At 38.5% G+C, this 17,703-nt stretch overlaps 1 protein-coding gene across 4 annotated transcripts in view; it reads right to left on the reverse strand.

Moving 5' to 3' along the window:
* SIK2 (salt inducible kinase 2) overlaps positions 1 to 17,703 on the reverse strand; it is a 124,672-nt gene that overhangs the window by 85,656 nt on the left and 21,313 nt on the right. For 3 of the 4 annotated variants that reach the window (XM_021696264.2, XM_044919257.1, XR_006540927.1), the window contains exon 3: positions 16,700 to 16,763. In XM_021696264.2, the coding sequence (XP_021551939.1) occupies positions 16,700 to 16,763 (64 nt within the window). Of the gene's footprint in view, positions 1 to 16,699; positions 16,764 to 16,960; positions 17,092 to 17,703 lie in introns of those variants that run through there. The other variant, XM_044919256.1, reaches the window with a different exon arrangement.

Consider the following 17,703-nt stretch of genomic DNA (forward strand, 5'->3'; position numbering starts at 1 on the left):
CAAGATCACGACCTGAGCTGAAACCAAGAGTCGGATGCTTAACTGACCGAGCCACCCCGGTGCCCCAGTTTAAGAAGCAATTCAATCTTCGTATCTCACCTCTCCTTCTATGTAACTGGATGAGTGCCCTGACTTCTACTCCAGTAGAAATCTAGAGGCTTAGTCTCTTGAGGAGGCTTAGTCTCTTTCTACAGAACTGTTTGTTTCTCTCTCTAGAAACGGAGGGATTAAGTAAATATATGCATACTGGATATGGACATCCTCAGTCTTCCTTACATCCGAGGCCAAAACTACGGCACTCAGGCCTTTAACTTCTGGGTAGAAGACTGCTAGAATATTCTCTTGGAACTCTAACAATTCAAGAATAAAGATAGAAAAATTGGGACTCTCCAATAAAAGAACACAATCAGACCACTCCTACAGTAAAACTCAGCTGACAAATCCCACCCATTGGCTTAGTTTCCTGTCAGTCTCTTCGTTCCTCACTGTTAACTAGGAATTCACAACCAAATATGTCTGGTAAACATCTAAAGAAACTAACATAAAACATATACATCAAAACATACATACGAACAGAAAAAAAAAAAAAATCAACTTGGAGGGAAAAAAAGAAGACTATATAGGGCCCCTGGGTGGCTCAGTCAGTTGGGCGTCTGTCTTTGATTCAGGTCCTGATCGCAGGGTCCTGGGATCGAGCCCCATGTTGGGGCTCCCTGCTCAGTGGAGAGTCTGCTTCTCCCTCTCCCTCTGCCCCTCCCCTCCACTCATGCTCTCTCTCTCTCTCTCTAATAAATAAAATCTTTAAAAAAGAGAGAGATAATATAAAGAAAATATAATGAAATTATTGTTGTTCTCAGGGAGCTAAGACATTGTAGAATCATCAAATAAAAAATGGGTGTTATTTTAAAAGGAACAATGAGGGGACAAAATAAACTCCTAGATATTAAAAATATGACAGCAAAAGAACAGTTGGAATAAAAAGTTTATGAAATCTCCCAGAAAACAGAGCAAAAAAATAAAGACATGGAAAAGAAGAGGGAAAGAAGGAAGGAAGGAAGGAAGGAAGGAAGAAAGGAAGGAAGGAAGGATGAAAGAAAGAAAGGAAGAAGGAAAGAAAGATAAAGAAAATAAATTAGAGGGCTGGCCCAGGAGAGTCAGTATCTGAATAACAGGCATTCATGAAAAAGATGACAGAGAAAATTAGGGAAGGAAACCATCAGCTAAGTAATTCAAGGCAATTTCCTGGAACCAAAGGATATGAGTTTCTAGATTGAAAGGGCCCACCAATAATAGCCCAGCATCATGAAGCAAAACAGACCCATACCAAGAAACATCACTGTGAAACTTCAGAACACTGGAGACAAAGAGAAGATCTTACAAGCTCACAGACAGAAAACAGTAATTCACAACAAAGAATCAGGATTCAGATCACTTTAAGCTTTTTCAAAGCAATCCTGGGAACTACAAGACAATGGAACAATGTCATGATTATCTCCAACCTAAAATTCTATTCCAAGACAAACTATTGAGTATTATGGTAGATATGCTAGATCTCAAGACATAGGTCTTGAAAAATTTACTCCAATACATCCCTTTTTTCAGGTTTCTGCTCAAATATGTATCAAAGAGGCTTTCTTTAACCATCCTTTAAAAAAGAACTCCTCTTCACCCCCATCCTGGCTTTCCTATCTTCCTCACCTTCTCTAAAACACTGACAGTACCTTTTGTTTTAATCTCCCCAACCTGAAATACTCTCACTAAATATAAACTCCAAGAGGGCAGGGACTGTATGTTTACTGACGTGGTCTGAGCACCTTAAACTGTCTGCTATACAAATGACCCTCAATAAACAATGTATTGCTTTGATAGAAATAAACTTTTTTTTTTTTACAGAAGTAGACGATGGAGCAATCACATTGAGGCTATTTGTGTATGAGGATAAAATGCAGGCATTTTCAGAAATACAAGGTCTCAGAGGTCTCACTCAGAGACCTCTTTCTAAAAGCAGAAGGAGTATTCCCCAAAAGGGAAAGAAAAAGCCATTCCCTATGTGGACTATGGTTTTCCCATTTTATTCCAAGTAGGAAATCTCTCTTACCACCTTAATTAGCAGATAAAATCTACCTCTGGTTCTCCCCTTTCACAAACAAAGAAGTAGCTTTCTCTGAATTAATTCCGTCTTATTGAAATTCCTTAATAGAATGATTTACTTAATAGAAATTCATCCTGAAAGAAACAGAAAACACAGACTGCCAAAAGCCTCACATTAATAGAATTCAGCTGGGTATGGTTATGGCCAAGATCAGAATAGCTGATGCTTCTCTCTCTCCCATCTCTGTAGCCTAGCTGCAGCTGCCAGACATGGGAGAAGCTCGCTGCTCACAGCACAGAATGGCAGCTTTGAACCATAACTAAAGGCAGGCTGCCAGTAATCAGCAGGAGATAGCTGAAATTAAAATAGAAGTTAAGAGGAAAACTGGACTGCTTTTCAGAAACTTGTCTATTCAATTAAGGCCAGTTATGCTTATATTTCCAAACATAAGAAGTCTAAAAACAATTTATTTAATCATCTCTGACAAATCCATTTCATTCATCAAATGTTCAGAAACTAAACTTTGTTTCCTGAGATTTACAGACATTGGCTTTGTAGACCTGGACAATCTGCTGTGAACTCTTCCAGTGCAGTGGCCGAGTCACTCCTTTTTTTCTTGTAAATCCCCGGCACTGTTCACAGTATCCAGCACATGGTACTTAATACACTTATACAAACTCCCTCATTTTCAAAAGACAATGAGGTTCAGAAATGCTATATGGCTCGCTCCAGGATGTTTATACTAAAAATTACATCTAGGACTAGCAAACAGACATTAAAAGTCTGACCCAATTTAAACAGAGATGAGGGGGAGAGCAAGGACAACTTTTTGAATCATGAATCACACTGGCTCTTTCATGTAGTAGTTACCAGTTTCCCTTAAAAGTCAGCTAGAAAGATTTACAAATAATCAATTAGATCTGACCTCTTTAAAGGTAACTACATTACATGTGTCTAACAAATATTCAAAAGGACAGATCCTAAATTTTATACCCAAGAACAGTATCATTTTACCTGCATGATTCAATATTTGCATACCCCTTCTGAAGAATACACCAACGTAATCTCTTTCTACGTTGACATCTACCATCCTCACATATGTGAAAGCAACATTCACCTGTATATCCGCACGGTAGATTATGTTCACCTAGTGAAGCTCCTAAAACAGAGGATGGGGATCTGCCTGGAAAGGTAGGTGGGGCCGCAACACTGTACCAATTCTGTACTCACTTTTGAATTTATGCTGAAGGCACTGGGGAGCCACAGAAATATTTTAAGCAGAAAACTACAAGGATCAGATCTGCATTTTAGAGAGATCATTCTGATGGCAACATGGGAAGATGGGTTAAGAGAAAGACAAATCTTGAGACAAAGAGACGTGAGGCTGCTGAAGTAATTTAAGTGAGAAGTTATGAGAAATTATCCAAAATAAAGCCACGACAGAAGAAATGGCAGAAGTGATGGCAGAGTTAAGCAGCACTGCCACTGGAACGCAGGCTAATAACTAAAACTTAAGAGTCATACTGGTGTTATAAAGTGAGTAAAACCTCCAAAGCTTATTTAAACTCCCAAAGAAAGGCAAATGAATGACTTTTCTAACATGGCCTTCATGCTGTTAAGATAGTAACCAAAGGCCACAAAAATTGTCCCTCAGGTTCTCTGAGCAGCCAAGTGTCTAAAGGTATTCTGCCTAAAACAAAGCCCCTTTTCTATCACCCCAGCCAGCATTCTAATAGGTTACCACTGAAAGGGAAAGACAGGAAATGAATCAATAAACCTCAGGCACATGCTTGGCCTGGAAAGACACAGCAAGCATATCAAGGAGCAGAAATCTGAAAACAAAGGCCCTGGGTAATTTAATTACCAGGCCGGAATCTGCTGACTACCGGTTTAATTGTTTGAACAGTGCCCAAATTGTCTGACGAGGTGACCACCCTAGGATTTTTGCACCATTTACTGCATGTGACCACACAGACAAATATGAGAAATAGTTCTAAAGAATGTAGGAATCTTGAATAACCTTCATTAATCACACCTATTGATTCCAAAGGAAAATTTTTAGAGTAAAAAATCTTTTAATAAATAACCCAAGGCTCTTTTTTGGCAAATTCAATTACCATTACATAGGCCATGCTATCAGGTCAAGAAAACAGTATCCGTCAGAGATGAGCACCAACTGCTACATACGAATTGGATAACAAAAATGACTCAGATTAAATGTATATGCACTTATTTACCATTATTCTTAGAAAAAGTTATTTTAGGGAGGTGTGGGAGTTGTAAGAAAGAATGTAACTGCAGGGTGGTAACTATCAGTAAGTACTCAAAAACTGCTCAGTACACTAGAGGAAGCCAATTTTCTCCCTTGATTCAGTTAGTATTTCCTCATTCATGTTTATCTCCTGAAGAGTAAACCAACAGAAAACTCCTTTCAAAAACTGAACAAAGAAGCACCTCTGCTTAACCTGGCGGTGTTCTTGGGTTGGCTTCCCTGAGTGAACAAGGTAAAAAAGGCCAAACTAGACTATTACATTCAACATTCATTCAACAGGTATTTTATAAAATGCCCTATTTGGTGCTAAATCCTCAGCAGCTTATAAACTAAAAGAGATAAAAAGATACACATGAAGACTTTAAATAATAATGATTTTTAATAATATTTTACAGCAGCATGTAAAGTCTAAAGTGAGTTGTATAGGAAAAAGAACTATAATGGTCTCAAAAGAAAACCAATGTAGACAAAATTGAGAAAGACTGAAGAAATGGAACTTTAGCTAGGCCCTTGTAAAAAGCAAGATTTGAATATGTAAAGAACAAAGGGCTTTCTAAGGCTCTAGATCAACATGAGCACAGATCTGGAAATTTACACATTTCTATTTTGAGAACCAATGTGGAAATCAGCCTAGTTATGAGTTTTATGTTATGAGATTTGGTAAGAAGTCCAAAGTACTGAAGACAGGGGCTCAAATGCTTCCAATTTTCATGAAAGATAAAAAAGAATAGTTATATCCACCTAAGCGGACAAAACCATTACCTGCTTTGCCTGGTTTTTGAGTTTTAATGACAACATTAAATTTACTGGTATCTACTATCATAATTCAATTCAATTCAATTAATTGACATGCTTAAGGGGATAAAGGGAGGGCAGAGAATCCCTCAGGCAGAAGAAAGAGTAATGTGCAAAGTCACGAGGACAGAAGAAGCTTAAGCTCAAAGACACTTAAGTACAGTGGAGCTGTTAAAAGCTCAGGCTCTCAAGTCAGATACGGCTTGGGGCTTCGCTTGTGTCATTTGCTTGCTCTGTGACTTGGGAAAACTGCTAAACTCCGTTTCCTCTACTGTAAAATGGAGATATTAGTAAGTCCCTATCTTGTAAGGTTTTTGAAAGGACAAAATGACTACAGTACGTGTATAGGACTTAGCACAATGTCTAGCACAGGTAAGTGTTCAAGAAATGATCATCTTTATTGTTTTTAAAGACAGGGTATGTGGAGTGTAATCATGCTTGTTGGCCTTGATAAGAATCCTGGATTTTATTCCAAAAACAATGGAAGCCCCTGTAAAGTTTTAACAGTTTCAACAGAATTTTTGTTTTAAAAAGATGGCTTACATCGTATCTCTTATAAGAAACCCCAAAGGAAAAATTTATTACCAAGAAAAGTTTTGCTTTGAGGAATAGATATCTTTCTTTCTCTTAGGCAAAATTCTGTAAATGACTGTATCTCTTTTTCACCCTGAGAGCTAGAATGCTTAGAGCCAAATCTGAAGTTCTTAGGCCCTATTGCCTGCTGTGTCCTCCCACCTCCCATGAGTATTTTCTACTCTTGCACACATTTTCTGATTCAGTTCTTTATTCTTATTTATATTTTAGAATTACTGTTTTTCTAGTATTCTTTAAAGCTATTTCAACTGTTTATAAAATGAGGTGCAATTAACCAAACAAAAATAAAGGGCATAAACACCAAAACCTCATAATGCATGAATCATGCACTGTAGATGCATTCCCAGCATACGACCTAAATCACTCTTTGGGTGTAAACCTTGTCAGATGGAGCAAGAAAACCAGATGGCACAGGAAACCTCTCTCTGTGCAAAGAAGCAGCAGATGAGGAGAGTGCAAAGACCTAAGGCCTTTCCTGAATTAGCAGGGCACAGTCAGGGCAACCAGTGCCAGGAGCAGAAGAGAACGGGAAAGTGGCAAGCTGCTGGGAAGTTATGTACTGGCTCAAGGTTAGAAGTTTGGTTTTTGTCTATGAACGTTTTTTTTCCCGAAAGAACTTCACCCTCTTCATAACCTTCAGTTGCTCCGCTGTCTTATTTTCTCAGATCATGAGACCCCTTTGTTGCTTCCCTTATCTCCCTCCTGAACTTGGATCTCCTGGTCAGCGATTTCAACTCTGACCTCTCTGGCCACAGCAAATCCTACATGCATTTGACCTTCTATTGTTCCAGTCCCCAACCTGGGTCATTCTTATTGTCCTACTTTTTCTCCTCCTGGGATGGAAAGCACGGATGACTGTGAGTCTACTGTGAACTCCCTCACTGCTAATTACTGATGCTTTTATTCATCCCTTGACTATCACAGGAGCACCACCAGCTGCTCTAAACCTTTCCCCGCACTGCAGTACCTAACGTACTGCTCTTTCCCTGATGTCTCATCTGCTACATTACATAATGAATTAAATCTCTAGTAACAAACTCATCTTGCTTCTATTTTACCCCAAAGCTATATCCTCAGCCACGTCCTCAGCACCAGCTCTAATTCTCACTGGGACTGCACCTACGCACTACCTTCTCAGAGAAGGAGGAATTCCTCTCTTCTAAGCTAACCATTCCCTCTGTGCTTTTGATCCCCAGTATTTCGTCTACTCTGGGACCTGTTTCACCAACCATCTCGTTTGCTGCCTATATTCTTTTCTTTTCCAGCTTCCTTAAACACCAAGACCACCACCAAAAACAAAACCTTGACAATACTGAATTCTATAGACCCTAATTATCCCTCAATTCTTTCCTTCTCTCCTTCCTTCCACCTTGAAAACCTCAAAAATACTTTTATAATACCATTCTTCCTGTCCTCACTATCCATGTGTCTATTTAAAGTTCTTGAAATCTGGCTTTATCTCCCAGTTTGTTGAAAAGTATTCTCTTCAAAGTCAGTGGTGATCTGTTGGTGACCAAATACACATCCCCCTCACTCCAAGCTGTCTCCCCTTTGTCTAATCAGGACAGAAACTGTCCTGACTTCCCAAGATTCTACTCCACCAGTTGCACTTCTCCACTTCTAAAGAAGGCATAAACTCACTTCTTAGCCTTCTTCTCTCTGAGATTTCATTATTAATTACAGCTTTACTCATCACTTCTACGCAGGTAATTCTCAACTCTATACTTTTACTAATTTTTTTTTACAGAAAAGGATTTATTGAGGTTTAATTTTCATATAATAAAATGCAAATTCTTAGGTGGTTACTTAGATGAGATCTGATAATTGTATACTCTCTATAACCACCACTCAAAATAATAATACTAAACATTTCCCATCACCCAAGATAGTTCTCTCTTGCAACCAGTCAATTCTCCCCCACCCCAGAAAGAGTGAAAAGAGACAACCACTTCCCAATTTCTATTACCATGTATTTGCACTGCCTCTTCTAGAACTTCATGTAAATATATCTATATGGTATATTCTCTTTTGTGTCTAGCTTCTTTCACTGGGCATAATGTGTGCAAGATTTGTTCACGTTCATGTGTAAGTAGTTCATTCCTTTCTCCTGCTGTGTTGTCTTCCCTTCTATTGCTATACCACAGTTCGTTTTGGATACGTTCTCCTGTTGATGGACATTTGGGTTGTTCCTGCCTGTGATGAAGCTGTTTCCTATACAAGTGGTTTTACGGATATTTGTTTCCACTTTCCTTAGGTAAATACCTAGGCACTGAATTGCTGGGTAATAGGTGGATGTACATTTAACTTGGTAAGAAGCTGAGAAATAGTTCTCTGAAATGGCTACACCATGTTACACTCCCACCAGCAATGTGTAAGAACACTAGCTCATATCCTCATTAGCATTTAGTATCATCAGCCTTTTAAATTTTAACCATTCTAGTTGATATGTAATGTTACCTGTTGTAGTTTTTAGTTTGTATTTCTCTGTTGACTAACACCGATGAATACTTTTCATGCGTTTATTTGGCCATTTATATATCTCCTTTAGTGAAGTGTCTGGTTCCAGTATTTTGCCCATTGTTAAACTGGGTGGTGCTTTTTTTATTAATGAATTTAAGTTCTCTTTTGAGTGGTCTCTGCTTTCATATCTTCAACTGCCAACAGGTCGTATCAAACTAAATGTTCTGCTGTTATCTCCAACACCACATTTAAAATCTAATTTGTATTTTTCTAGTTGGGAACCAGAACTCTCTATTGCTGTCAACCACATCACAAATACTCTTTCATCATGTTTGCTTTAAATCCTAACTCTCGACATTTTCCTCTTGACAGTAAGAACTCTTGAGAAGTGGTAGAGTAAATTATTAACAAACGGGCTCTGGGATTGCAAGGTTCAAATTCAGACTCTGCCACTTATTGGCTGTGTGACTTTGGGTAATAGGTATTTACTGAATCTTTCAGTGCCTAACTTCTAAGGCTTTTGTGAGGTTTAAACAAATAAATCATATAAAGTACTTTAAATAGTACACAATAAAAAGGGAATGCTCAATGAATATTACTTGTTATTTTTAGAATTAGAAATGACTTTTACTTAAAATCTTTTCTCATGACTCCAACAAATAACATCTTAATCTAGGCATTTAGCCTCCTACCTCTAGACAATTAAAACAGTCTATTAAATGGCCTCTTTCCTTCTCCTCTAATTCAAACTACCACATCCCTGCTAGATTTATCTTCCTAAAAAAGTCCTTAAACACATCACCACCTTCTGGTTCTCAGATGCCCATTCCAAGAAATAATCCAAACCCTTCATCCAAACACTCAAGGTCTCTCACAACTGGTCTTTATATACCTGTCTTAACACACATCTCTTAAAGGGGCACCTGGGTGGCTCAGCGTCTGCCTTTAGCTCAGGTCATAATTCTGGAGTCTGGGGATTGAACCCCACGTGGAGCCCCATTATCGGGCTCCCTGCGGCAGGGAGTCTACTTCTCCCTCTCCCTCTGCTTCTCTACCGGGGCTCCCGCCTGCTGGCTCATGCTCTCACTCTCTTGCTCTCAAATAAATTAAAAAAAAAAAAAAAAAAAAAGATATACTTCTTACATGTAGGACTAGGGAAAGAATCAAGAAGTATTCAAAAGATTATGCCTAAAATGAAAAAGCCAGCAGCAGCAATATAAACATTTTACTTAGGGAAAAGGAGGTAAATCTAATCAGCTAAGAGAAGTGAAAGTGGTTGCCTCTGAGGAAGGGAAATGCGGGTGGGGAGGAGCATGGGAAACTGCTCTTGTTTCTAACAAACCTTGCAGAATTATTTGACTTCCTACATTGGTATATTTTTAACTTTTTTAAAAATAAAAACTTGGAAAAGAAAAATACAGACCAAGAGAGACAGGAAAAAAAAAAAAAAGAAAAGAAAAAAGAAAGAAGAAAGCTTGATTACTAAGTGGATAGCATAATGTGCAGTTTGGTTGTCCATACCTAAGAATAATCCATAGACTTATGGAAGGAATAGTTGGGCACATCCATTTACTTAGTGGAGCTACCATATTTTCAAATGGAAGAGTTTGGATTTTATCCAAAAAGCAATGGGAGGTAAAGATTACTGAACACGGTAGTAATATAATAAAAAATAATATCTGGAGAAGATTAAATGGGAATTATATCAGAAATGTACTTGCTTGGAAAAGAAATAGGGAGTGGTAAAACATGCAGTCTTCATAATTGAGACATGAAGTGATGAAAACCTAGATCAGGGTGATGACTGTGGAAACAGAAGGATTTAATTTCAAGTCACTTTTTCAAGAACACAGGGTATGCTTTGCTGGCCAACTAAATATGAAACTAAGGTTTTAAAAAAAAAAAAGGAACACAACCCTCTCGGACACAAAGTAGGCACTAAAGGAATACTTGTAAAGTGTAATAAAGAGTAATTCCAAGGTTATAAACATAAAAGGTAAATTTTAATGTACAGTTCTTAATACATAGTTCAATGCTGTTTATGTGGTTCTTTTTCATCTAACCCTCCAATTGACTTAAAACATTTTTGGCTCAGATTCACTTAAAATCTTATACATACTTCTCCCTACTTGATTAATGTTCCATGGACTGCATTTTTTCACTTCTGTTTTACTTCCTCCTGGGCTTCATGTCAGAAACGGGCTGGCTACCAGACTGTTCTTTGCTTGTACCTACCTGAATCTACAGTTTATTCTGTCTTAACTTCCATATTCACCCTAGATATTTTATGTTAAAAATAAACTACATACATTTAAAAATCCCAAAATTATATTTCAATTTCTATAAAACAATGTGATCCAAACCTTTAACATCAAAAATCTTGGCAAGAAAGAAAATTTAGAATATTCCATTTTCACAGAAATTACATCTCACAAGTAATAGCCATTTCTAGATTACTCATGAAACTATAGCTTCAAGCTTTAAAAATATTCCATTGGGTAAAGACTTAAGCTCTTGACGGCACTGCTCTTCTCAACTAACTTCTCTATTTCTAGTCTCCCTTTTTGCAGCAGAAATCCTTATAAGGGTGGTCTATTCTGCCTCTCCATTTTTCTTCTCTTATTTGCTGTTAAAACTCTTCTATGTAGCTTTTGACCCACTCACTCCACCAACACTGCTCTTACCAACTGCCAAATACAATGGTCAACTGTCATTCTTCATCTTTCTTGGTCTATCCATTTGACATAGATGTTCATTCACACCACCCTCCTGAGAACACTTTGCTCACTTGGTTACCAGGACACTGCATTCTCTTGTCTCCTTTGCTGGCTCCTCCTATTTTCTCAAGCTTTTAATGTCTGAGTGCCTTAGGGATAGGACATTGGTCTTTTCCCCAATCATACTTACTCCGAAGATGGTCTCCATCTATCAAGAAATCCTACTGATTCTTCTTTTTCTTTTTTTGAGAGAGTGAATGTGAGCGGGGTGGGGGAGTGGGGGGTTGGGTGGGCAGAGGAAGAAAGAGAATCTTAAGCAGGCTCTACGCCCAGCATGGAGCCCTATGCAGGGCTTGATCTCATGACCCTGAGATCAAGACCTGAGCAGAAATCAAGAGTCAGATGCTTAACAACTGAGCCACCCAGGCACCCTCTACTGGTTCTTCTTTGACAACATATTGTGAGTCTGACCACGTAGCACTATGTGCATTGCTACTACCCTGCTGAGCCATCATCATCTCTCACTAGGACTACTGGAACAGTCTCCTACCTAGTCTCTGTTTCCACCTCGCTCACTACAATCTAGTCTCAACACAGCAGCCAGAGTGGTGCTTTTAAAACGTCAAATTAGATGCGATCACTTCTTTGCTCAAACCCCTCTAAACGGTTCCTTTATTTTATTCCAGGTAAGAGCCAAAGTCCTTACAATGGCCTACAAAGTCCCCAAATCTGCCCCACTCCTGCTTGCCATTTGCCTTTCTGACGTCATCTACTATTCTTCCCTGCTCACTCTTGCTCTTCCCTCTTGCTTGCCTCTCTCCAGCCATACTGGCCTCCCTGCTATTCCTTGAATATACCAAGCACACTGCTGCCTCAGGACCCTTGCATTTAGTTTTCCCTCTCCCTGGATGACCCTCCTTCTCCCATATCTATCTGTGTTTTCCACTCTGCTCAAATGTCAGCGCAGCCTTCCCTGACTGCTCTATTTAACGTTGCAATCAACTTACCTACTCCCCAACCCCTCCCTTTCTTGTTCTATTTCCGTAACACTTAACTAATATAATCTAATATACTATATAATTCTATAATACCATCTAATATACTATATAATTCACTTAATTTCTTTATGGTCTCTCTGCCCACACCAAAATGTAAGATTCATAACAGGGATTTTTGTCTGTTTTCTTCATTGTGCAATTCCTATCATATGGAACAGTATGTAACACATTCGTTTTCAATAAAGATTTCTTGAAAACCTGACTAAATTGAATGAACAAGCAAATGTAAGAAAGAACAGGAAAGAGAGAAAAAGGAAAAGAACAGACGACAGAAAAAAGGAGAAAGGAAAAGAAAGAGAAGAAAAGGAAAGGAAGAAACTTGCCCCAAGCAATGCAACAAGTAATATGGTACAGCCAGCATGGTAGGCCAGATTTGCTTGGCTTCAGCCCATACTATTCCACTGCAGCATCAGTTAAGAAGCTTCTAAACAGGGGCGCCTGGGTGGCTCAGTCGTTAAGTGTCTGCCTTCGGCTCAGGTCATGATCCCAGGGTCCTGGGATCGAGCCCCGCATCGGGCTCCCTGCTCGGCGGGAAGCCTGCTTCCCCCTCTCCCACTCCCCCTGCTTGTGTTCCCTCTCTCGCTGTGTCTCTCTCTGTCAAATAAATAAAATCTTAAAAAAAAAAAAAAAGAAGCTTCTAAACAAGTATCTTAAGAATTGAAATAAGCTCAATAAGCAGTGGCATAAAGAAGAAAAAAAAGGTAAAAAAAGGCAAGGTATCTTTCCAGAGAGACAATTAGAAATGATTAAATCAGAACTATTTATTTAGAATTCAACTTTAAATAATACATTTCTCCAAACTACAGAAGTATACATATTTTTTTAAAATTTTAAAAAGATTTTTGTTTATTTATTTGTCAGAGAGAGAGAGCGAGCACGCACACACAAGTGGGGGGAGGGACAGGCAGAGGGAGAAGCAGGTTTCGCACTGAGCAAGGAGCCTGATGTGGAACTTGATCCCAGAACCCTGGAATCATGACCTGAGCTGAAGGCAGATGCTTAACCAACTAAGCCACCCAGACATCCCCAAATCTTTCTTTTAAAACAGCTAAAATTAAAGATAATTTTTAAAAAATATTTTATTTATTTATTTGACACACAGAGAGAGCACAAGTAGGCAGAGTGGCAGGCAGAGGGAGAGGGAGAAGCAGGCTCCCCGCCATGCAGAGAGCCTGATGCGGAGCTCGATCCCAGGACCCTGGGACCATGACCTGAGCTGAAGGCAGATGCCCAACCGACTAAGCCACCAGGCACCCCAAAATTAAAGATAATTTTGATAGGATTGGAGACTTCTGCTTTCAACCAAGATAGAGTAACAGGGACTGCGTTTACCCTCCCAAAACCATCCCCACAATAAATAAAAGACAAAAATATATGAGACATTGGTTTATAGCACACTGAACATCAGGCAAAAAAGAAGAGTGATCCCTGAGAGGCAGGAAATAAATGAGGTGAGACCCATGAATACCCTCAACTAATACCTTGAGAGAAGGGTGTAGGCCACAGGATATGGAAGGGAGACATAGGCAGAGCCCAGCAGAGTCCCTGAGTTGAGGAATCAGAGCTGAGAGTCTAGGGAGAACAAGCAAAGAAGAGAGAGGTACACACAGCGCAAAGCTTTGATCTGTGAGGGTCCCCCCTGAGCATCCAGGGGAGTACTGACTGGCACGTGTATGTGAGAAAACTATCCGAGGCCAGAAAAAGAACCATCTACAAGGATTAGAATAAACAGTGCCTGGTACCAGGATCACTGCCTATTCCTACTGACCAGGCTAAATAAAAAAGCCCCAATTTCATGGGGGCATTGGGTAGAGTACTCTAAAGTGGGAAATAATGATACCTAGACTGAGCACTGCTCCAATCATAAAAAGAAGACTTAAATGATATACACTGTTTCCAAGTAACTTAACTATGTCCCAGATCAAAGCTGAAGAGGAGGTACAGGAATACAAAAATATGTGGCAACCACTAAGGTAAAACTAACAATGTCTGACATCCACTCAAAGATTAGCAGGCATATAAAGAAGCAGGAAGGGACGCCTGGGTGGCTCAGTTGGTTGAGCGACTGCCTTCGGCTCAGGTCATGATCCTGGAGTCCCTGGATCGAGTCCCGCATCGGGCTCCCTGCTCGGCAGGGAGTCTGCTTCTCCGTCTGACCCTCCCCCTTCTCATGTGCTCTCTCTTGTTCTCTCTCTCTCAAATAAATAAAATCTGGGGCGCCTGGGTGGCTCAGTCGTTAAGCGTCTGCCTTCGGCTCAGGTCATGATCCCAGGGCCCTGGGATCGAGTCCCACATCGGGCTCCCTGCTCGGCGGGAAGCCTGCTTCTCCCTCTCCCACTCCCCCTGCTTGTGTTCCTGCTCTCGCTATGTCTCTCTCTGTCAAAAAAAAAAATAAAATCTTTAAAAAATAAATAAATAAATAAATAAATAAATAAAATCTTTAAAAAAAAAAAAAGAAGCAGGAAAATCTGACCAAAACTGGGTAGAAACATGAACAGTTCAAAACTGATTCAGCACTGACAGTGCTATACCAGTATGAGGACATGTGGACATTACAAGTTATTAAAACTGTATTCCAGATGTTTAAAAACCTAACTAAAGACATAGTAGATCTAGAAAAGAAAAAAAAAAAGCCTTAATCAAGTTTACAGAGCAGAAATCTGCAATGTCTGAGACTGAGAAGTACACTGGATGAGATTAATGGCAAACTGGACATTGCAGAAGATGCTAGGACTTGAAGACCTACAAATAGCAACTATCCAAAATGAAATACAGGGAGACAAAGGAATTTTTTAAAATGGAAAAAAATATCAGTGAGCTGTAGAACAATTTCAAACAGCCTAATATATGTGTAATTGGAGTCTCTAAAGAAGAGGAGAGAGGGGTGGGCCAGAAAAATTGGTCAAGAAAATAATGGCTGAGAATTTTCTGGATTTGATGGAAGCTGTACATTCACAGATCCAGTAAGAACAGAATCATGAAGAAAACCACAGAAAGGCATATCATAACCAAGTTGTTGAAACCAGTAATAAACAGAAAACTATAAAAGCAGCCACAGAATTGAGCCAAATTACATACAGAGGAATAAAGAAAAAGATGACAGCAGGTTTCTTGTCAGAAATAATGCAAATGGGAATACAGTGGAGCAACATCTTTAAAGTACTGAAAGAAAAAAACCCACATTAGAATTATATACCCAGTACAAATATCTCTCAAAAACAAAGATTTGAGACACACAAAAGCTGAAAGATTTCATCACCAACAGACCTGATTTACAAGAAATGCCAAAGAAAATCCAATGTGCATCTACATACAGGGATGCGGCAATGATATTCCACTAATAAATATGTAAGATTTAAAAAAATTTCGAACTCTCTTTGACTTTTTAAACAAAAGTAACAACACTGTATTTTGTATTTTATTAAATAGGCATAAGTAAAATGTATGACAAGAACATAAAGGCCAGGAGGGGCAAAATAATGGTATATTATTTTAAGACTCATGCTATATGTGAAGTGGTGAACAATTACTTGAAGGTAGACTGTAAGTTAAAGACCTGTACGTGAGTGTTCAGAGCAATTCATGTGTAATAGCCAAAAACCGAAACCATCCCAATTATCTATTAACACATGAATGGATAAACTGGGGTATACTCATATAATAGAAAGCTATTTACAATAAAACTACTTAGTGAAAAAAGATGGTATGTTGATACAACAAAATGGATAAATCATTAAATAATTATATACTGTATGACCATATTTATATAAAACTCCACAAGACACAAACTCATCTACAGTGACAGAAAACAGATCAGTAGTTGCTCGGTCCTGAGGTGGGGCAAGAGAGATAAAAAGGGGCACAAAGGAACTTCTGGAAATTATGGATATCTTGACTGTGGTAATGGTTTCATGTGTGTCTGCGTGTGTGTGTGTGAAAATGTATTACGTTGTACACATTAAATATGTGCACTTTACTGTATATGGATAATTCCTCACTAAGGCTGTTTTAAAACCATTCGGGATTTAAATGTGCAGGTTAAAAACCAAAAGTGTTAGACTACCTAGTGTTCTGGCTCTACAAGAATAAAAATAAAAGAGATGAAAACTAGAACAAAATATTTGTAATATTTTTAAGGGTTAGAATGGATCACAGAAACCAATTAATCAAAATCTTTCCTTATTAGAGATAAAGGAACTAGGTCCCAGAGGGCTGCAGGGACTTGCCCGGGGTCGCACAGCTACGGTCAGTAGCTTACTAAACTGTATGAGCCACAACGGCAGCAGGGAACAGGTTATTCAGGTCATCATTACATCCTCTAAACCTACAGCAATGCCTGGGAACTCAGTAAGTATTTGTCGACTGATGTTTCCCCTGGAAGGAAAGGTAAAAAATGAAGATAAAAGGAAAGAAAATCCCCCTTGCAATATGACTGCAAGTTTTTTCCTGTCTGTAATTCTCCCATCTGTCTCACACAGATGAGGGAATTAAGCAATAGCTTTAATACATAAACATCATGAATACAAGAGAATAAATTATATTCCTTATCTTTGTTTCACTGAATATTTTATTATATTCTCATGCTTAAAAAGTTCTAGTTCAAGTTGCCAACTCTTAAACAAGCAGGAAAGTCAATAGGAAATACTCCATTCATGAAGATTAGTGACATTTTCAAATTAAAAACAAATTTAAAGAATAGTGAAATACTTACCAAAAATTTCTCCATTTTTGGCATATTCTGTCACAAGGTATAACATATTTTTGGTCTCCATTACCTATTGATAAAAAATTCCATATTAGTCTGACAGGAAAGGATTGCAATTCTATTCTACTGAAACTCAACATTCTATGGAGTTACTAAATAAAGCTACTAATAAAAGTATCAAATTTATGAATAATTCAGAAGGTGGCTAAGTTTACAAGAATGACAATATCCTTCTGCTAATGATTTGTGAGAAATCTAGATGCTCACTTTTCCAAGCGTGGTCCATGGACCGGCAGCAGCGGCAGCACTGCGCGGGCAAATGTTAGAAATGCAGAATCTCAGGCCCCACCCCGGACCTACTGACATAGAATTTCTATTTTAACAAAAATGTGATTGTTATGTACATTCAAGTTAAGAAAATACGAATACAGGTAACAGGAATTTTGAAGATCAACTTTTTACCACCTTCTCACGGACTTTTCTAGCCCTGTGCTATAGGTAGACTTTGATTAAGAATAATAGAGATAAATAAAATAAAGCTCGGTTTATCAGGCCTGTAGCCTGGATCATCTGGCACAACAGGATATTCCTCCTACTGTACTGTGATACTGTTACAAACTACTGTTATTTTGAAATCACTATTCAAAAGCTTCTTCATAACTCCACTGCTATACATTTTTATTTGTTTTTCTAGGTTCGGAAAGGAAGCACGTCAGTGTCACAAATGGGATATTTCAACCTATACTGAACCAAAAGAAAATGAATTTATAAGTACAAAATGAGTGAATTTTAGATTCTCTGTAACACCATCCTTTTATGTACTGGCACATGATAACAATGAAAATTCAACCATTATCTACTAAAAGGCTGGAAATTGATTTTGCCCTAACATGTCGGTTTAGGACTATTCCCAATCAGGCCAGAAAACTAAGAACTACGTACAACTGGAGTCTAAATAAGATAAATAGTAAGTCAATTTAACTGCTTATTTAGCTCAAATAAAGATGGAA

Source organism: Neomonachus schauinslandi, chromosome 11 (assembly GCF_002201575.2).
Source record: "Neomonachus schauinslandi chromosome 11, ASM220157v2, whole genome shotgun sequence".
NCBI classification, from domain to species: domain Eukaryota; kingdom Metazoa; phylum Chordata; class Mammalia; order Carnivora; family Phocidae; genus Neomonachus; species Neomonachus schauinslandi.